Raw genomic sequence first — 22,072 nt, 5'->3', positions numbered from 1 at the left:
ATTAATTCTGCCAGTCTTCTTTCATTAATTCTGTCAGGCACCTGATTGTCAATCTCACGAATTTAGAATCCCATCTGATTGCCTAGCACAGCCGCAATTCCGCAGCACAGCCACAATTCCGCAGCTCAAATAGCAATTCCATGGCATTAGCTCTAATGCCATGACCTTTCCTCAGTCTTTACTAAGGCTGTTATACTGCCAAGAGATTGCTGCAAGCATCTACTTCAGTACACTTGCTTCAATGTACTTTGTCACAGCAACACAGCAGCTCAAAATTCTGGAGATCGGTGGCATTCTTGCTAATCACTTCATCTATATGCGGTAAATCCATATGGGTGCTGTTACTTTAGAACCTTGAGAACATGTGTTTGGTATCATTTCTTACCAATCTATGTACTATGGACTTACTAAGGACTCGCTGATGAGCCTCTAGGCTCTGTGCGCTCTGAAATCGCGGACACAATCTACAATTTATCACCTTGGTCCCTATAGCGGACTTTCCCTAATTCAATGATTGCAAGCAAGATGCAATTTAAACCAAGTCAATTGGTGTTCAGCATGCAAAGTTAGTGATTTGTGTATGATGTCATCAGCATCAGCCCTATCAATCCTTCCCTTCTCCCTGTTGATATGCCATCTACGCGTTCACACCTAGATTTTGCGATTTTATAACAATACTGTTGCAGGTCTATCCTATACTAGTCGTATATCAAGGGCTATAGTTGAGACTTCGGACTGATAGTCAAGTTAGCATGCTACTAGTCGAGTCAGGACTTAGGAATGATACCACTAGTGGGTCAGCCCTACCAGCCGACTGGACTAGCACCTCCAAAGCTAGTATGACTTAGTAAAATATGGTCACTAGTAAAGAATACAGCTGCTAGCGCCCAAACAAGAAGTAAGAACCCACACAGATCTCGACTATTCAGTCGCTAGTAGACCAATCTGGGCATGAACACCTAAGTCAGGATGACTAGTCACGCGAGCACTTCTGAAAGGACTTAGAAATAAACCAGTAAAGGCATAACCCTTAGCCCAGATCTGGCTAGTGTGATACAGATCTCATATGATCGGCACTAGTATAGCTGGGCTGCGCCCCGATCGCGATCGAGCAGTTGCTACAGGCACGGTTACCTGACTATTCGTATAGCCGTGTCACTAGTGGAGCACTGCTGGGCAAAGGGTGCGGAAATGACCCAATAGCGGAGTCCCTCGACCTGCTATCCGACAGAAAGAACAGGCTAGGCCGACTATTGCGTGATTATTCACCATAATTCGTGACTAGCCAAGATATCCTTACCAATATTACCCCTAAAGAATCTATTTATATTTATTCTGTACCTGTCTCTGTAGTATATAAGTAGTAGAAGGGGCTGCCTCACATGCCAGGCAAGCCATCCCTGCGATTGTGACCTACTAGTCAGTATTCTAGTGCCCCAATTAAAGGCTTTTGTGCTTAACCTCGACGAAGTGTCTACTAGTCGCTTAGTCACCTATAGTATTGAACGAATTGAAGTGTCTTAAAGTTACTATTCCGTCTTGGAGTGACTCAGAGCGTTTCGAAGTTAGTTAAAGTATTTTCTCGGAGTTAAAGTATTTGTTCTTAGGCCAAGAGTGCCACTAGTCGAGCCTAGGGTGCCGCTAGTCAAGTGTAGACCGCTTGTGAGACCCAGTATTTGGCCCAGAGTGCCACTAGTTTTGAAGTATCAGAGTTAGACCGAGCGCAGTTGCTCAACACAAGTCACTATTCATCCAATCGTGTCTTAAAACCCTGCTAGCGCAAGTATTACATCTTGTGTAGCTCACTAGTACCAAATATACGTCTTTAAACAACCCTTCCCTGATTTGTTGAAGTCTGCAGAGTGCTTCTATCATACTCGAAACACCCGAACTCAATAATATTGGTGATTAGTGTAGAGTAGTAGAGGGTTTTGGTGTTGTGGTGTTCATATCCATTCACTAGCCTTTTGTCACTCGCCGTTACCGAGCACATCACCGTGGACTTTGTGCCTCACAGTCTAGAACTAGCACTGCCACCACATGTGAAACATCCCTGCAGTCACGAATTATCCACGTGCAGCCTTGCAAAACACATCGTGTAGGTAAAACTATGGCAAGTCAGCCACAGCCATAGAAAATTATTCATCGAAGTATTGGAGATCTGGTTAGTGAGAACTCTTAGTCACATTAGTATAGCCTTAGGCGCAGTAACTGTGCATACTTACCAACCTTTGCTAAGTACTTGAATAATCTATGCTATAGTAATATTAGTGCTAGAGTAAGGTAGCTTAGTTAGCCAGTGTAATGAGTATTTAAGCTCGCAAGTTGGTAGCCTGAGAAGAGGAAAAAGGGAGACCCCAGATTATTCTCTATGCTTACCTTCGATCTCTAACACCTACACCATACAACATACACCCTTGAAGTAGCGCAATAAAGACATTTTGCTGCTAGAACTTCATCTTGGACCTTTATTTCTCTAAGCAATGGTGAACCTTTAATGGTTACTTGTGCTTACAACCCATCCCTCTCTTCTACGCAAAGTAATTAGGAGTCCCGTCATTAGAAAACTCTTTTATTGCTTTGCTTCACAAACAAATTCGCTTGCTTCCGCAGCTAGGAGACAGCATTTTCATCCCTCCCATCAACACCTTCTCCTTCTCGCAGCCAGAGAAAGTCTCATCGAGTATCAGACCGATCCTCATCACTTTGATTCAACCTTACTGCACGAGTTTAATAATTTGCTACAGCCTCTGAGTTCGCAGCTAGAACTTGGACAGTCTCTTTAGAGCTCTTATTCGTTGCACTCGCAGCTAGAGTTGCAACAGGAACAAGGTATAGTCCTTGTACATTTACTGATTCATTTTAGGGCCTCTTCTAGGATCCCTTTCCCAATTACTTCCCTTCCTGTGAATTTTATAGTTCACTACCATCCTCTACGCTACTAGTAGAGAAATTTCTTTATCTTTCTGAACTTAGGAGGCTTTAGTCACTGCACAGAGGTGCCCCGACTAGACTCGCTAGAACCATCCTTCAGATTCCATGTCTGTTAGCACATATCACACCTAGGTTTTGTGTTTCCGCCCACGGGAGTCTATAGGTTCATCATCGCTTCAAGTATTCTAAATTTATTCCGGACTTGTAGTATAAAAGCTAGTATACACCACAGAAAATAGGGAGTTGCAGGACACACAGGTTATAAATGACAAGTAACTAAGTTGCTACAACCACTATCTCTTGTACCCACTAGGAGACAGACAATAACAGCATAGTCACTCCACATTATACTCTCTGTCATGGCTTTTCTTCTAACAGTATTGGTGTATGCTTATATTGTGCCAATACATGGAATTTCATGTCCACAACTTGCTTTTATCTTTTATTCCACCAGCATCATTTTACCAGCTTTCACTTTCTACATTGCCATCGTTTCACCCCAGCTCAGCTCAGTACAGTTACATCCCTGTGTGGACCCAGTTTAGGATCATTATTGCTGCCAGCAGTGTCTGTCATGGAATTTCAGTCAACAGCATAGGATCATTAGTCATGGCATTTGGTATCTTGCTGTCAGTTTCAGTATAGGATAGTCTCCGTGTAGACTCAGGATCAGTATCAGTTTCATTTTACTGCAGTTAACCTCAGCCCAGTTTTAGTCTCAGCCTCGCCCAGTATCAGTCATCATTTTGCTGCCACTAGCTTCCTCTTCACATTTCTGCCAGCCAGTCTCTCTTCGCTTTACTGTCAGTTTCCTGACTACAGTCTTTGTCTATTGCCATCCCAGTATTTGTTATCTTGCTAAATGGTATTTCTCTTTGACAGCATTTCCATTAATTCTGCCAATTCTGCCCATGGCTTTTACTAGTTAATTACTGTCACTTTGTTCATGGCTTGCCGGTATTCCCAGTTATACCGGATTCTGTTCCTTCTCATCTATTGAGACTCTTCCCGGCTTACAGCCAACACTTTCTAGTACTTGATTGTTAAGGGTACTACTTCGCTGACTGAAAAGTCACAGTGTATACTTGCGTTCTTGAGGAATTCATTGCACAGAGGTGCACCAAAACACTCACACAACAACAAAGCCTTTATTGCTGCTACACGTCATTTTCCGTGAACTCCTCTAGAGTTTTGGTTTTTGCCATTGCCATGGAAGTTTAGGCTCATCATCATTCACTGGCATGACACAACCTTCAAGGCAGATTTGAGTTAAAATACACAAGGGACACTGATCCCAACAGAAACAGAGGCAATACATGCCAAAACTTTAGTGAGCTCACTAAAAGAACACCATAGGCAAGCACTGACTTAGCCCACTCACTACACAGCTGTGTGTAGAGGTTCTCCAACTAACTTCAACAGATGATCTTGACTCAAGAACACTTCAGAAGTGCTTGGAAACAGATTCAGAAAATGGAAACTTTGAAACAGAACAGATCAGATCAGATCTTGGTTTTCCTCTTCAAAACATACTCCAAGCAGACTTATCACACTTAACAGAACAGAAACAGCATCACTGAATCATATTCACTCTGGCTAAGTTCTCAAAAGTCTCTTCTCAAGAGTATCTCATATTTCTCTGAGTGAGCTCACTAACTCTATGCAAAGCTCAAAGTCACAAACTGATTCTTTGTCTCAGCACTGCCTTCAATGCATGCACTGGAACTTGGGGCTTGAAACTTTTCTTCTACCTACTGAAACTATCCTACTTATACTACCAGGGAATTAAAATTACAAATGTCACACAGTACCCAGGCTCCTACATGCATAGCACATTGCCACTGCTGCCTTACTGAGGATCCGAGTTGGACTTCCCAGTTTTAGTCTCATTTCTATAGTGAGCTCACTAAATGCATGCCAAGAGGTGCTCTCCCAACACCTGTGGGCTTGTTCTCTAATGACCAACAGGTCTAGGTGCACAAAACTATCAGTTCTGGCATATGTCTTTCAAGACTTCTCTCTTGGATTCACAGAGGCTTCTTGTAGACATGGCAACAAGTGAGTCTTCTAACAATGGGACTCTGGACAATGGAATGTGAGCTTGTGGACTTCAGCCAAAACTCATTGCCCAAGTTTGTGCTGGTGATATCTGTCATCTCACTTAAGGATTTCCCCGGATTTTCAGGTATAATATGTCATAGTTAGTGAGCTCACTAAATATCATCAATCCTTATATAATCTAAGTTGGTTTCTTGGCTCCCATAACAGTGAGCTCTAGTCTTATCATGCAGCAACCAGGTCTATGGTGTGGCCTTCTTGTCAAGCATGCCCATCCAGTACAATGCTATGGCTAAGTCCTGTCAATGTTCTCATGCTTCCTATGATATCACTAGTTATCATCTCTATACATTGCATAGTTTCAGTGTCAACGCATTCATTTAGCCCACTCACTCACTGTATTTCAGTATGCATGTATAAAGTGTCAGATTGCAAAATTACATGCATAAACAGGCTGCAGGTGCAACAACATGTCTGCATGGATGAGATGTGGGAAAATACATTCCTCTCTCTTCAACATCTGGATGCCACTGACTAAGTAGGCTTTCTGGATTTGCCATGTCTGTGTTGATCTGCCTTTGCTCCTCATACTGGGACATGATGAACCTGTCAGTACATTGCAGCACCAAAATGAATGGCTTTGAAGCACCACTATACTCAACATTCATAGATCTCAACCTGCACTAACTGTCTTTCTGACCTGTCTGCTCATCTGCAGCTGCAGTTAGATTCCTCTCCTTCAAGTTCTATTCACCTTTCCTCCTCAAGTTCACTCATGAACACACACTTTTTTCTTCTCTATTCTTTGATATATTGTGGCTCGGAGTCCTCTGCCTTGTGGTTCCAGGATTTGACTTGCATCTTGGGAATTCCCAGTACTCCCCAGTTTCACATCTCTAGTATTTACTTGGACCCATCAGTATTCACATTATAGCATAATGGTTCAAGAGAAATGAATCTGGTTCAATTCCAGCTAATGCCATATACATCCGATGTTGACAGCTCTACTTTTCCCCTTCAGGATATGGCTCTCCTCTCATTCATGCTGAGTTCAAGTTTATCTTATCTGATGCTGCTGCTTTGAACTGACCACATGGCTCTTGACAGCTCTACTTTTTCTTGTGTTTAGTGGGGAGAACTCAACAGAATATATCATTTGTGCCAAGTTCAAATTCATCTTATCTCTGGGCTGCTGCTTTGAACCAACCACATGATGAAGAATGGAAGCTGGGTGTTCTGCCCAGTGCTTTCTCAGTGGAATCAAGTTAGAATCGAGATCTCTTGACCATCATGCAGTTCAAGTTCCTCACTCTGAGTCACTGAATATTTGTATCAACCTCACCCTTGCTGTGTAATTGAATGCAAGCAGACAAGACCTCACTGAGGAAAGGAGGACAGCTTTTCCCACTTCCAGTTTGTCAGCCTTCCTTCATTTTTAGGACTGATCTCTTCTCCTTTGATCCTTGCACTGTCATTGTCTCTGTCTTTCTTTCTTTACTGAAAAAACTCATATTTATCTCCTGACTAGGATTGTCTTCTCTGTGTGTTACAGGGTGTGTTGGTTTCTCAGGTCCCTCTAATGATACTGCACTACAGGACATGAGCAAGCTCTCTCAGCTCAGTTGATAGAGTATGCTCATGTGGTTTAAGTCTACTAGAGGGATCTCCAAAAGTTGATTTCCTGCTTTTTGGTCTACAGAATCTTTGCCAAGTCAACTAGTAATGAGATCCTGCATCCTGCCTGGTAGATGAAATAGTGTAACAGTAAGTTAAAGTTCCCAATTATTTTAGCCTTTTCATAATGCATGGGTGTAAGATGTCTATGGATCATACAGTATAGTACTACTAGGAAGTTGTTCTGTAATAAAAGAAAAGAATGCCTCCATCCCTGTCACATTACATTTCTAATCCTGGCTTATGGGTTTGCAATTCCCTCATTCCATGATAGCAATTAGTTTTATCTCAGAAAATCACAATGGGGTCTGGAGCTGGTGGGAAGGAAGGAAGGAAGCTAGAAGTATGCATACGTATGGAATACAAGACTGGTACACTCAATTTCAAATGAGATTGGTGCTTTAATACCCTGGATATCTCTATATTACTTCATATAGAGATATATTTTTTATATGTAATCAATATTACTATTTTAGGATACCTTTTTGTATATCTAAATATAGTTATCATGTGTAATAAGACACTGCTCTGTTAAAATACTGAATAGTGTTAGAAATATACCAAAATCTGGATATATGAATATAAGATGAAGAGTATTAATTATAATACAGTAAGATTGAAAAGAAAGCATGTATATTATTAGAAAACACTATACTATTTCAACCAGATATTCACATAACATACAATGAGGTCTTTTTGAACTTTTTTATCTCTAGAATTCATTGATATGTATACTATACTGTATTCATATTATGTCTCATATATAGGATTATAAAAGATGGTCATATTCTACATCAAGTATGTTTTATAGCCAAAATAACACATCACATTGATTTACTTTATTACATACCAAAATAAATAGATATTAATATAGACTTAACCTACTTGTACAAAACTCATATAAATATGCTCACAAAATTTATATTCCAAGCCTTCAACAGTATTGTACAGGCTCATATATATAGTATTCATATCTGCTATATATACAGATACAGTAGCTATTTTTATATGCAGTGTTTATATACTAAATATCTGGCTACACTTATTATTTTGTAAAATTTGTGATAAGAAACTCTGCTTGATGTGATATATGTCACACTATGGTCATCCAGCTGTGATATGACAAAATTCATTGAGCTGGATGAGCTGTGTTACATTACACCTTATTGAAATTCAATTTAAAAAATTTAACTTTATATTTCAGTTTGCTATACTTGTTATAAAAGTTTGAGATATGATTGTGTTTATAAACAGAGTTTTGTCTAAGCTGTAATAGCTATTTAAAGCTATTTAAACTGTCACTGCATAGAGAATTTAACATTCTAGCCTAAAATATTGAATTTTATAATCATTTACTTGTTTAATATTAGACTAGAATACTCAGATAATGTTTTTATAGTACTTGGGAGATTTCTAGTATCTCTTGTTGAGATATTAAATACACTGCACTTTCAATAGCTATCACTTATTGTTTCACTCCTTTTGTAATGAGCATACTGATGGAAACCCGACTTCCACTCAACCCAACAAGCCACAGCCCAGAAACCTATGGATTCCGATTCCCAGTTTCTATTTCATATTCTATTTCATATTCTTTTATATTTCACTTCTCCATTACAATTTATCAATAGCCCAACATCGGTAGTGAATATGTCATCAGACCCCATCGGCTACCGACCGGTAGAATACATCCTCTGACAACCCTAGAATGTAGACCACTCCGAGTAGGAACTAGATTGGACTCCTAACTAGTATATAAGCCTTAGAATTACATTGTAGATAACCAGTTCGAATATCAACTTGGTTCAGCCCAATCTCTCTCTCTGACTCTCAGTCAAGTCTTGACCTCCAGTCCATGGAACTCCGATCCGGTGGACTTATCCCCCAATCCTTCCCTATCGTTCCTCGGACTTCCGTCCATACTCATCTCAGGGCTTCGGCTCAGGGGTGACGTTGCTAATAGCTTCGCCTACGCCCGATGCATCCCGTGGCATTCCACTACGTGCACTTACTGCCGCAAGCCTATTGGCATGATCCTAACACCTTTCTATAGTATAATTCTATTTTTAATAGTATATAAGGTGGTGTATCTTGCAATTGAGCCCTCACTTGTTTGTGAGGGTTCTCTGCTTATCTCAGAGTTCTCACTAGTCACCAACTCAAGCCATTTATACTTAGCATACTCTAACATCTCTCAATAAAGTAGATTGTTAAAACAATATTACATCTATCTTATAGTGTTTTCTAAGGTTTACTAAAGCTGCAAACTTTATTTATAAGGCATATATAGATCTACATCAATAATATATTTGTTAAAGATACATTCATCTATATTTTAGTGATTGGCACTTATAATAACTGTTCCATATATGTATTAAAATAGCACAACTAATGTGTCTGAGGTCCTATTACTATGTATAGTAGATACAAATAGATATAAATACCAGTCTTGTATTCTATGCATACACACTTTTTGTTCATCAAGGAAAGGAAGGAATGGCAAGGCACCATGGGAAAATAATCACTGCTTCCTCTCACTCTATGACTAACCCCTCCTTGTAACCCTGAGCCAAGACATGGGTTTTTTTACACATGGCCATCCATACACCATTTTTCAGAGGCCATGAGACCAGCATTATATGAAGAAATTGTAATGTAACTAAATTTGGACTGACAGTCAGAATGGTTAGTCATTAATTAAAACTATAAGTAGAGCTATGACTCAAGGACCAGTAGTACTATGACTCTTAATGACCTCCTCTGACTCATCTTAGACAGTATATAAAGGCTGTAGATAGATAAAATAGAGTACTTTTCTTACTTTCCTCTCAGTTCTCATAAGTGCAAATTCTTGCTATTGGACCTGTGTCAGGCCAAAGAGTATTGCAATCTTGAACCTAGGAGAATAAGAAGACTCATGCTCACTCAGTAATACCTTATTCCTATCATACTCATCCCACACCACTGTCATCCATTAATACTATCTATTTGACAATAGTATCTCATCACTAGGTTATCAATTGAACTTGAAGTGTTATGACTCCTACCATGCTTTACAGTGGTGGATACATTGGGAACCTAGTGAATATTCACTAGCCATTACTATCACTCTCTACCTTTATAACCCATCTTGCTCCTTATAATTAAACCAACATAGCAGATCCAGGGGATGGTATCATGGAAGGTGACACAGTAATCATAGGTGAAAATGGCAAGACAGCTATGGAGGAATTATGGGATGAATATACCACCTATCCCCAAACTGGAGAAATATCCAATGCACCGTCAACTGCATTCAGATTCAAGTATTATGGGGAATATGAACTACAAGCCCAAGATGTCATATCCTGAGACTATGATAGATTTTTGGAGCAGCCAAGGTATACCCTTTGGCCTCAGATATTTCAAGCTATTGTAGATACCATTAACAAACAACAAGCAGCTCTCACCATCCTGGCCACCTTGACCCCTTCCAGGATAATGTGGTACCAAATAGACCCCAAAGATATGTTTATAACTATTTTAAAGGGGACCAACAAAGTGCAACTATTGAATGCTGCATGGAAAGGTTTATCAGGAAGGTTCAAACATGGTCACCAATTCCTGCAAAAATATAGAGCAGAATTTGAGAGACGTGATAGACCCTTGTCTCCTTCCTCTATGAACCCAGAATTGTACAAACCACTCAAAGTAGAAGAGGATGAGGAACAATGAATCATTCTAGGCCTTAGAATGATTCTGTCTCACAGTCATGAACTTTTGGTAATGGGTAGATCCATGCTTCAAGGAGAAGAGCAAAGATGAGAATGTATTGTGCCTTGGTATGGAAGTCTAAAGGAAAGATTTGAATTTGGAGGACACCCTAATGATAAGGACAATGCTAGCTCAAAACCTCTGATAACAGCTCAACCTGGCAATTGTGACTTGGGCCCTTCTCAAAATCTGAACCATTACCATCACCCAGATGTTCAACTTGCTCAGTCAGCAAGTGAAATATTATGAGCAGATAAACCTCTGGGAACATCCACTCAGGTTACTAGGGAAAAACATCTGTCACTCACCTCAGCTGTGTCCATGGGCCCAGACATGCCATTCAAACCAGTATTTGGATCATTCTTCCCTGAAAACCCAAAAGAACCAACACTGTCATCCTTGTCTAGTGTGAGTGAGGTATTCAGATGAAGAATAGGGAATATTAGGAGCATCCATGAACCAAGTATCATCAAAGAAGAGTCCCAGCAGCCTCCTGAGTCCACCAGCAATCAATCTGCTCAAGAAGAGGAGCCTAACCTGGAAGGCAATGCAGTGGTCAGAACTCAACCAGAAATAGCAGACAAACAAAGGGTAAGAAATTCCCTCTATGAAGAATCCCATGCTGGATTGCATCAAAGCAGGCATTCCTTATGAGGCGAGGACCCTCATTCATCATCACCTCCGATCAGATCCAGAGCTAATTTAACAAGAGCAGGTTGATCTCAGAGGACAAGCTGGCACTCAGCCAAAGACTACATATCTCCAGATGATCTGGTGAGTGGATCTTCCCCTAGAATTCTGAGGAGTGAATCAATAAGAGTAGTCAAGCTATCTTCCCTGACTTCTTCTCATCTGTTCATGCCATTATTGAGGTCAATAAGGTCAAGGCACTCCATAAATGAAACATCTCCTCTGCTGTATGGAGAGAGATGCAACTCTTGGCACTTGACAACAGAGGGAGGAAGAGATCAGAGCAATTTTCCTTCCATTAGCATGTCTAATGTGAACTCGCTGGAGCCTAGGGAAACCCATTCACACCTTCATCTGACAAACCCATCTTCAGAAAGAACATCAACTACTGTCCATATGTATTCTAGGGAAAGATTAAGAATGCAACAGGGAGAAGATCCACCCTCCCACCATTTGTCCAGTTCATTGTCCTAACCAAGTAGACACCCATCCCATTCCTCAAGAACTGTGCCTTTGCACCTCTCCAGCTGTCCCTCAGTTCCTTTGGGGAGTATAGATTCTAGACACACTCCAGCTGATAGCCCTCCTCCCAGTGACCCTTCATCTGACTCATCTGAGGACCCATCATCTTCAAGTGAGTGCACTGAAACAGAGGACTGTCAAGCAAGACAAAGAAGAAGAGGGCCTAGAGGATGACAGGGTGAAAGGGGTGAGTGTGGAGAGCATGGAGAACAAAGTAGAGAAGGACCGAGAGGAAGAAGAGGTGATAACGGTCCCCCTGGTGACAATGGCTCACCAGGCCCTCCTGGTGAAGAGGCTGGCTGTGGGCACCTGTGGAATAGTGAGCGGGCTAAAAGGCGAACCTCAAAAACCCACACACACACTCACACAACTACACAAACTACAATCACCCTTGTAAGTTCTAGGGGGAGTGATTATTTCTAATGCGATCCGACTATACTTCAATATCTTGAAGAGTTTATCTTATTCTCAGTGCTCTTAGCGAAGCTAAGCTTTCTCTAATGAATCCCTAAGTCTAGGAACTTTTACAGGAAGGTCATTCACTGGCGTGATGCAACCTTCAAGGCAGATTTGAGTTATAATACACAAGGGACACTGATCCTGACAGAAACAGAGGCAATACATGCTGAAACTTTAGTGAGCTTGCTAAAAGAACACCACAGGCAAGCACTGACTTAGCCTGCTCACTACACAACTGTATGTAGGGGTTCTCCAACTAACTTCAACAGATGATCTTGACTCAAGAACACTTCAGAAGTGCTCGGAAACAGATTCAGAAAACGGAAAACTCAAAACAGAACTGATGCAGAACAGACTGAACGAAAACAGAACAGATCTCGCTTTTCCTCTTCAGAACATACTCCGAACAGACTTATCAACACTCAATGAAACAGAACAGCTTCACTGATTCTTATTCTCTCAGAACTAAGTGCACAAAAAGTCTTTTCTCAAGGGTATCTTGTATTTCTCTGAGTGAGCTCGCTAATTCTATGCAAAGCTCGAAGTCACAAACTGATCCTTTGTTACAGTACCACCTTCAACACATGCACGGGAACTCAGGGGCTCAAAACTTGGCTTCTACCTACTGTAACCAGCCTACTTATACTACAGGGGAATTAGAATTACAAACGTCGCACAGTACCCAGACTCCTACATGCGTAGCACATTGCCACCGCCGCCTTACTGAGCATCTGAGTTGGACTTTCCAGTTTTAGTCTCATTTCTATAGTGAGCTCACTAAACGCGTGCCAAGAGGTGCTCTCCCGACACCCGTGGGCTTGTTCTCTAGTGACTGACAGGTCTAGGCACACGGAACTATCAGTCCTGGCATATGTCATTCAAGACTTCTTTCTTGGATTCACAGAGGCTTCTCGTAGACATGGCAACAAGTGAGTCTTCTAACAATGGGACTCAGAACAATGGGACGTGGGCTCGCGGACTTCAGCCAAAGCCCATTGCCCAAGCTCGTGCCAGTGATATCTGTCATCTCGCTTAAAGATTTCCCCGGATTTTCAGGTACGATGCGTCACAGTTAGCGAGCGTGCTAAGTACTCTCAGTGTCATTGCAATCTTCAAGGTTTTATCTAGCTCCCGCGAGCGTGCTTGTAAGTTAGAGCCTAAGGCATTGGGTATAGGGTTTGGCCTTCTCATCATGCATGCCCGTCAGGTACAGTGCTGTGACTAAGTCCTGTTTAGAATCCCGTTGCTTCTTATGCCATAAGTTATGTTCCATATCATTGCACCGCGTAGCATTAGTGTCGACGTGTAGTTTTTAGTCTGCTTGCTCACTATATCTCTGTATGCATGTAAAACATGTTAGATTGCAAAATTACATGTGTAAATAGGCTGCAGTCGCAACACCGGGCCCCTGGGACCTCTGGGAGGGCATGGACTGAATAGTAACTGACCAGATCCTGTGGCTCCTATTATCAAAGGAGAATTAAAACATGAAAATTTTCCCACTTGGGATGGGAACCCTTACTCAGCCATTCCTTACTTCTGGAAAGTCATGCATCTGGCTAGTCTAGGAGGAAGGATGCAAGAATATTTAGGCCAATGGTTATGGAAGGGGTTTAAAGATTCTGATGTGTACTCATGGTTTTTGACTCTCATGGTTCATGATCAACTACATATGCAAGAAAACATTGTCAATTTCTTAGCCATCATCAAAGAAGATTTTTTGGGTGACCAATGGCAAGTTCTTATAAACAATGTATTTGAGGCTCAGAGATTCAAGCAGAGAGGCCATAAAAATGAGATGCTACAAGGTTTCATCACTTGATGCACCATGTACATCTGAATGCTTACTCAAGCAGAGGATGGAGGAATTATGGAAGTAAATATCATCATGAGGAAAGCTCCCATTGCATGGAGACCAATATTGAACATGTCTACGATACAAACATGTGGCAACTATTGGCCAGAGTCATAGAGCACAGCAAAGCCTTGATCATAGCCTCCAAGAACAAAGCAGGTTCCAACTGGATCAACACAAATGACCTGTTATCTGCTCTATGTTCTCTGGGGATAGAACCCCAACACCATAATCAATTCATTGGGAGAAGGACAGCTAATCTTGCTAGTCAAGATTTGACAGCTTCTGGAGACCAAATTGAAAATGATGAAGCCTTTGAAGAAGAGTTGGAATTTGCTGACCCCTTGGACAGTCTGCTCAGATCAGCCTTTCAAGTCATAAAAAAGCACCAGAGACCTCCTCCCAAACTGTTTTTCTTCCCTGTCAGCCAGAAGGAGACAAAGCTGGGGAAACCACCTCTGTCACCATGTAAGGTTTGTAGCAGCCCTAAACATTGGGATAGGGAATGCCTCTATTGGGAGCAATACCTGGAATGGGCTAAGAAAAAGACAGCCCTGCTCACCTCACTAGAATTAGATGATGATGTGGATCTGGAAGAAGTATATTGTGCAGCTTATCAAGTCTTAATCTATGAATCCAATGCTTCAGAATCGAAGGATGAAGATCCAGGAGTCCCATCACAATCGGATTTTCAGCTAGCATCTTTAAGTAATGAGGATGAACTATCCTCCATTATAGAGAGTAAGACCGATGATCACAAAACTGCGATGAGTCTGGTCAGTAAAGCATTCTCTGAAGAGCAATAGTTAGATGCCTTGGAGACTCCACTGATCACTCATCCTATTGTCAGAACCAAGCCTCTCAAACTCACTCCCGAAAGACAAGCTAAAGGAGATCATTCAGCATCAGGCATTTCAGTCCTAGCTGTCGAAGGATGGGTTGGAAGTCTAGATAACCCTCAGATATACTTAAGACATGACTCAGGCACTGATGTGTCCCTTATATTCCAAGAATTATATGCTAGCCTGAAAAAGCCTCCTCCAATCAGAAAGGGAGTCCATTTAAAGCTTTGGCAACTCATGGACAAGGATGCTGAGATTCAGGGCTATGTTAAAATACCCATCTTTACACAAATGCAAGGAGGAGTAATAGTGCAAACAGAGGTGGAAGCCTACCTCGTCCCCAAAATGTCAGGACTCATACTTCTGGGTGAGGACTACCAGATTAACTTCGAGTTAACAGTTAGCCGTAACATGCAAGATGGCTGCTGAATTCAATATGGGGATAATCCTGAACTAGTCATTGGAACTGTCAAAGTGGAGAAGATCAATGAGTTCAGGCATTTATGTGCAAGTATGTACTCATTGCAGAGCTTCGTAAAGGCCCCAAATCATCACAGACAAAAGAATAAATGGGCTTGAGCTAAGAAGAAGTGAGATGATGAAGAACTAGTCATTCGAGCCAGACAAGATGTGAGAATCAGAGGTCACTGTTCTTGGAATGTTGAAATAGAAGGCCTTTTTGGGGAGGAAGAATGTTGGATTGTGGAGAAGAATCTAATTCCTCTCTCCATGACTTCATACCTGGTAGTCCTGAATGTGCTGATACACTCTAGTCACCCAGTAATCCCATTAGCAAACCCTTCTTCAGCCCCAAGAATAGTTCAGAAGGGTGACATTCTTGGCTCCATCTGTAAAGCCAATGGCTACCTAGACTCAGTGGCAGAGGGACCAGAGTTAGAGAAAGCTATAAATCTAGTCCAACAATTATTGAGGACCAAAGAAAATGAAGGCATCCAGGAAAGAGAGGCAGAATCAAAGGATGAATCAGGAGATTATGGCCCTAAAACTGCTGCTATGCCAGAGAATGCAAAGTAGCTTCTAAAGAAATAAAATCTCTGCTCAACATGAGGGATCTTCCTAAAGAACTGGAGCAGCCAGCCTGGGCTATGTTGCTAAAACATGAAAAAGCCTTCAGCTTTGACAGGAGGTTAGGGGACTATCCTGTGGAAGTGAAAATCAATGTTAAGGAAGAAACACTCCCCATAAGCCTACCCATATATGCAACTTCACCAGCAAAATGAGAAGTAATTGACAAGCAAATTGATGTATGGTTTGAAAAGAGAATTATAGAAGCCTCCAAAAGTCCCTGGGGAGCATCTATAGTAATTGCATATAGGAATGGTAAACCCAGGTTCTACATTGACTATCGCAAGCTAAATGCAGTTACTGTTCCAGACAAATTCTCTATTCCCTGCCAAACAGACATCCTCACTGTGCTGTCAGGATTGCAGGTCTTGTCCAGTCTGGATGCATTGTCAGGATTCACTCAACTGAAGTTACACCTTGACAATGTGGAAAAAATGCCCTTTAGGTCGTACAGAGGACTATTTCAGTTTAAGTGGATGCCCTTCAGCCTGAGAAACAGTCCTTCTGTATTCTAAAGGGTTATGCAAGGGATTTTATCTCCATATCTTTGGTTATTCATGCTCTTCTACATAGACAACATAGTGGTCTATTCAAAAACTTTTGAAGAACACATTGCACACCTGGACAAAGTATTAAGCACAATAGAAGACAGTGGGATAACATTGTCACCAACCAAATGTCATTTCTTCTACTTCTCCATTTTACTACTCAGGCACAAAATGTCTTGCCTAGGATTATCAACTCACCAGGAGAAGGTATGAGCTATAATGGAGCTATCTAGACCCATGAAAGTATCAGAACTACAAACATTCTTGGGTATGCTTGTGTACTTCTAAGGTTTCATACTCTACTTCACAGATTGAATGACTCCCTTTGTTTGACCTCTTGAGGAAAGGGAAGGCTTGGGAATGGACAGAATTAGAAGACCATGCTTGGAAATTGGGAAAGGAAGCCCTGTAGCAAGCACCAGTGTTAGGGCACCCATCAGAAGGATTACCTTACCAGTTATACACCAATGCCTCAGATCAGGCATGCAGCTGCACACTTCAGCAAGTACAACAGATAAAGATTAGAGACCTGAAAAATATGAAATACGAAAGCATATGAAATGCTAATGAAGGTATGGGAGGCCTGAAAAAAAATTCCATGCTTGTACAGCAAGCTGAACACTAGGTTGGAGCATCATCCGTACCCCCAGTAATGGGTGTCAGAATTTGAAAATATGCTAGTATGGACAGAGAGAGTCATAAGATACTATTCCAGATGATTCAAAGATGCAGAAGTCAGGTACTCAGCCACCAAATGCGAAGCATTAGCTGCAAAAGAGGGACTCATGCATTTTCAACCTTTTATAGAAGGCAAAAAAGTTGCGCTAGTAACTGACCACACTGCCCTGCAATGGGCGAAGATGTACAAAAACTCTAACAGAAGACTCGCCACTTGGGGAACAGTTTTCTCAGCTTTTGCCCATCACCTCAACATAGTCCACCAACCAGGATGGAAACACTCAAATGTAGATCCACTATCAAGATTGCCAAGAGAGCCTCCAGAACATAATTCTCCATTGGATACAATGGGAAAAACACTAGAGCTGGATAATGACCTGGCAAAAGTGCAGGAAGAATCCCTCAAAGCTTCTCCAGCTAGGAGAATTGAAATAACAGCAGAGGTTAATACAACGAGATCCCAGAGGAGGAAAGAAAGTCAAGAACTTGACGCTGGGGGAGGAGACAACAACTTAGAAGCAAGTAGTAAGCACCAAGTTCACAGCCACCATATCGATCAAGGAACAGAGACATCATCTAAACTCCTTTGGGAAGCCCTGAACCCCTCTCTGCCAGCCTGGCATGTTTTCCTAGATGACTCTATGAAAAAAGCCTTCATACAAGGATACAAGACCAATCCTCAATTTCAAACAGTCTACTCAGAAATGTCAAAAGCTAAAGACTCGAGATCCTTGGGGAGAAGGTTCATGCAAGATGAACTAGGACTGTTATATTTCTTAAATGCAGACTTTCAACCTAGACTCTGCATCCCAAAACCTCTACAGTTGGACATTCTTTCAGAAGCACATGAATCTCCTCTAGAAACTGCTCACATGGGGGCTGAACAATTATGGAAAAAGTTAACATCAAAATTTTACTGGAAAAGAATGAAAGTTGATATTGAGATATTCTGTAAAACATGTGACATGTGTCAAAAGACAAAATATACAAATTTCTCCCACTATAGTCTGCTAATCCCAAACCCTATTCCAAACAGACTGTATGAATCAATCTTGATGGACTTTATAATAGATTTACCCTGGTCAAACAAATTCAACACCATTTATGTAGTAGTGGATCCCTTAACAAAACATGCACAAGTTATCCCTATCACTACAGGACTGAATGCTGAAGAGTTCGGAACACTGTTCACAAAGAATGTTGTATCGAAATATGGATTACCATCTAGCATCATAGCAGATAGGGATCCAAGGTGGACTGCTGACTTTTGGAAAGAAGTTGTGAAAGCACCAAAAATATGTATGGCTCTCTCGTCATCCCATCATCCACAGCACAATGGGCAGATGGAAATTACCAATCAATTCCTGGAAACAATGGTAAGAGCATATATATCAGAAGACAGAACCAAGTGGGCAGAATGGGTCTACCTTCTAGAATTCGCATACAATGCACACATCAGCCCTTCAACTTATTTGTCTCCCTTTCAACTCCTTTTGGGATTTCAGCCAACCTCCCCTTTGGAATGCATAGCCAAGATGATAGTATCTCCTGAGCAAGCTAAAAATCTAAACAAGGAGTCAGCCAAATTTCTGAGCAATATTAGAATACAGAGGGAGAATGCAAGGTTGGCTATTGCCTGAGCACAAGAGTCTCAAGAAAAGTATTATAACAAGGGACAAAAAGAATTCCTGAAACTGAAACCAGACAACAGGATGCTAGTGAATAGTCACTCTCTAGCTTGGAGAGAAGGCAAAGGAAAAGGAGCCAAGTTAACCCAATGCTGGATAGGGCCTTTTGAAGTCATTAAACAGATTAATTCAAGGTTTACTGATTGAGGATGAGCAACAGGTACTCTGAAAGTCCCGTTTTCAACATTGACCACTTAAAACTATATCACACTAGTCCTGCAGTGCTGGGAAAATGGACAGAATTGCCAGAGACATGAACTGAGGCTCTATCAGAGGAATTCAAAGTTGAAGAAATAGTAGATCACAAGTACCAACAAGGAAAGATTTTATATCTGATACATTGGATGGGATACAGGTCTCAATTTGATTCATGGGCAACTCCCACAGACTTGAAAAATGCCCTAGGACCTGTTCAAGAATATCAGCAATCAGAGCAACTATAAAGAGTCTTTTAATTATCAATGATTGAAAATAGGACAGGGCTATTTCAAATAAACCCCAACATTCGATCCACCTCTTATGATGACCATTTCTCGTGCCAGCGATCTATGAGTACTCACTGCCACAAAGTCCCTTGCATGAGTCAAGAAAAATCATGTATGAATTCTGACTCATTTTCCCAACCTGGGAACGTTACTTAAAGAGAAATTTGGAACAGAAGGACTTCCAAATCCCTGCATAAATTTCCATCAACTTAAAACTCTTCTTGTGGAAATGGCTCTCATGTGAAACAACTACCTCTTACTGGGAAGGAATAACTGGGTTCCTAGGAGCATCCTGCTCTTCCCCAGAAATTTTGACGGTCCAATAATTCAACCCCTGAATGCTGCTGGATTACCATACCCTCTCCCCACTATCAGCCATGAGGAAAGGATGGAGTCTGAATCCCAGATCATTGAAGTCAGCCCTACCCAACTGGACTCTTAGCTAATAGATGCCACTCAACTATCCCAACCAGTTGAGGTGAACACCTCTCATTGGTATCATCTGTATGGGTTCAGGAAAGGGCTGCTAGGAGAATGGGGTTATGATTGGGACCAGAAAGAGAGGTATGCTATCATTCTGAATGGCAGAGGGGAGTTTCTCCTTGAATGAACCAAGGCTAAGGAAATCACAACAGATCTTCAACTCATTTCCCTTTGCATACAAGACATACAGAATCACCTGTCTTTCATCTCAGGCTTGCTCATTCCCCCTTCCATCGAAACAGCCATCCTTTTCAGACATGATTTTACCTCTGAGCAACAGATTCATACCTTAATCAGCTTGGCACAAGTGTCATTTTGTTCAGGGATAACATACATAAATGCATGAAGAATAGTCGTTGGAGCAGGATGAGACAACATGCTGCTACCAAGGAGGGCTGCTTTTGTGAGGAGACTGAAACTTCACCTGCATCCCTTGTGAGGAGGTGTGTTCAATCTGGAAAGATTGTTCGATTGCCATGTGTTGACCAGATACCTACAATGTGGAGGCCTTGCCTTTCTGATATATGTCTTCCCAAATCATCCTATCAAAGCCTGCCTCCTACATTGTGGTCATGAATCCATAAGGATATACCATAGCTTTAACGACGTTAATTACCCTCATCTCAACCATTGAAGAGGCTCTGTGTGCCCCAAGCTAGAAATGCACCAGCATATAAAACACTAACACACCCACACTCACACTCACACAAACCCTCAGTAGTTCAGGGGAGATGTGCGATACAAGCACACAATAACTGTAGTATTAAAAGAATCCTTGCGTGTTACAATATATAATAGTGTGCTTAGCAATATAATAATCTTCTCAGTCCAAATGCTTTTGGAACAGGAGGTGAGTGACAGGATCACTCAGCCTCAAGGCAAAAGTATTATTTAGCAAGCTCACAAATGTTCCACAAGAATGTATAACCCTCAAAATATGTTGTGTGCAACACACAAATGTCCACAACATTTCACAATACACTTAACATGACTTAAAGCCTTGCACTCCAAGCAGAAAACACTTCAAAACCCGTTCATAGATCCACAGGGTTCTAACCTATGCAATCCAGAGATACACAGACACAGAAAACATGTCCACATGCCACAGGATTTGAACCTATGCCACTTGGGAATAAACCAAAAACCCCAGAGAGTACTGACAAGTGAAAGGGTTCAAACCTCTGTGACTTGCAATAACTCAGAATTCACAAACAAGCTCCAAAAACACAAATGCACATTCAAGTTATTACAATACAATATTCTCTAAGTAGAGCACAATCAATTACTGTACTTTACTTAAACAAATCAAGCACACTTGAGCAAGGCATGCCTTGCAAGCTCTCAAAGTGTTCAAAATAATTCTAAGTTCAATAATATTCTCTCACTCGAAGCTCCAAATAAAATCCTTTTGTCATACACTAAGTGCACTGCTTTGTAGTACAACTGCAGGGTCTGAAAGCTTGCTAACTACCTGTAACTAATGCTCTTATATTTACCATTAACTATATGAAATGTAAATACTGAAAATAGACAACGCTCCACCTTGGACTCCTTTCCCTTGTGTGCCATGTCAGCCACAGTGATAGTAATCATTATTTTATTCAGCACTCTGTGTCAGCATGTGTGCTACTGCTGTTCTCTCCACTTGACAAGGTCTAGCCTCATCATGCCATGCAGCATGTGTCTTCTTATTGGCTCCATGGATTTAATTCCAGTGCTGCACAATTTATCTAGTGAGTGAGTTTTATTTTATTGGCTGCCACACAACCATTTCTAATTTAATATTTCATATGGGCAGTAGGTTTTATTTCTCTTTGGCCAAGAACTCCTCAGAGTATTCGGACTTTGTGATTCCTCATTCAGAATGACATTTCTCAGTGATTGCCAGATCAGCAGGGTTCACGCATCATAGATCAATGTAGTGTGAAGCATCTTCAATATATTATGTCTTCAATGAATTTAATTGGGTGATACACCACAGTGTCAAGCACCAACTCAAATCAACAAGGTCAGGTCTTTATCTGTCCACTCGCACTTTGGTGGATCAGAGTAAAGGTGACATTGTAGACCATGTGGATGGTGTCAGGACTTAGATAGTTGCAAAACCAGGAGTATTTCAGGTAAGAGTTGGGAGTGTATAACCTTAGCTGAAGCTGGGGCTTAAGACCACAGTGTAGGCTAGCTTAAATACAGGTTAGCTCTTCCTAATAATAAGTACTGGCTGCGCTTCTCATACAGAGAAGTGGGGCCTTCAGCAAATGAGCATAAAGAGCATATAGAAGCAGGACTCCATCTGAATAGTCCTGATTCCATGGGC

General features: G+C 41.3%; 2 protein-coding genes across 2 annotated transcripts; both read left to right on the top strand.

Moving 5' to 3' along the window:
- Nucleotides 1-9,874: 9,874 nt before the first annotated feature.
- EV420DRAFT_1484324 (uncharacterized protein) lies at nt 9,875-13,526 on the top strand (the record flags this gene model as incomplete). Its single annotated transcript, XM_060470061.1, has 13 exons — nt 9,875-10,046; nt 10,085-10,234; nt 10,440-10,474; nt 10,699-10,831; nt 10,856-11,010; nt 11,146-11,193; nt 11,762-12,024; nt 12,150-12,267; nt 12,294-12,327; nt 12,660-12,717; nt 12,930-13,019; nt 13,147-13,297; nt 13,476-13,526. 13 exons carry the CDS (start codon nt 9,875-9,877, stop codon nt 13,524-13,526), a joined length of 1,458 nt encoding a protein of 485 aa, XP_060325409.1.
- A 472-nt stretch (nt 13,527-13,998) lies between these two features.
- EV420DRAFT_1648405 (uncharacterized protein) lies at nt 13,999-15,216 on the top strand (the record flags this gene model as incomplete). Its single annotated transcript, XM_060478156.1, has 2 exons — nt 13,999-14,721; nt 14,752-15,216. 2 exons carry the CDS (start codon nt 13,999-14,001, stop codon nt 15,214-15,216), a joined length of 1,188 nt encoding a protein of 395 aa, XP_060325408.1.
- Between the last annotated feature and the right edge of the window lie 6,856 nt (nt 15,217-22,072).

Source organism: Desarmillaria tabescens (genome assembly GCF_030435595.1).
Source record: "Desarmillaria tabescens strain CCBAS 213 chromosome Unknown EV420scaffold_50, whole genome shotgun sequence".
NCBI lineage: Eukaryota > Fungi > Basidiomycota > Agaricomycetes > Agaricales > Physalacriaceae > Desarmillaria > Desarmillaria tabescens.
Note: the sequence above shows the minus strand (reverse complement) of the source record. Positions and strands in the feature narration are given on the sequence as shown.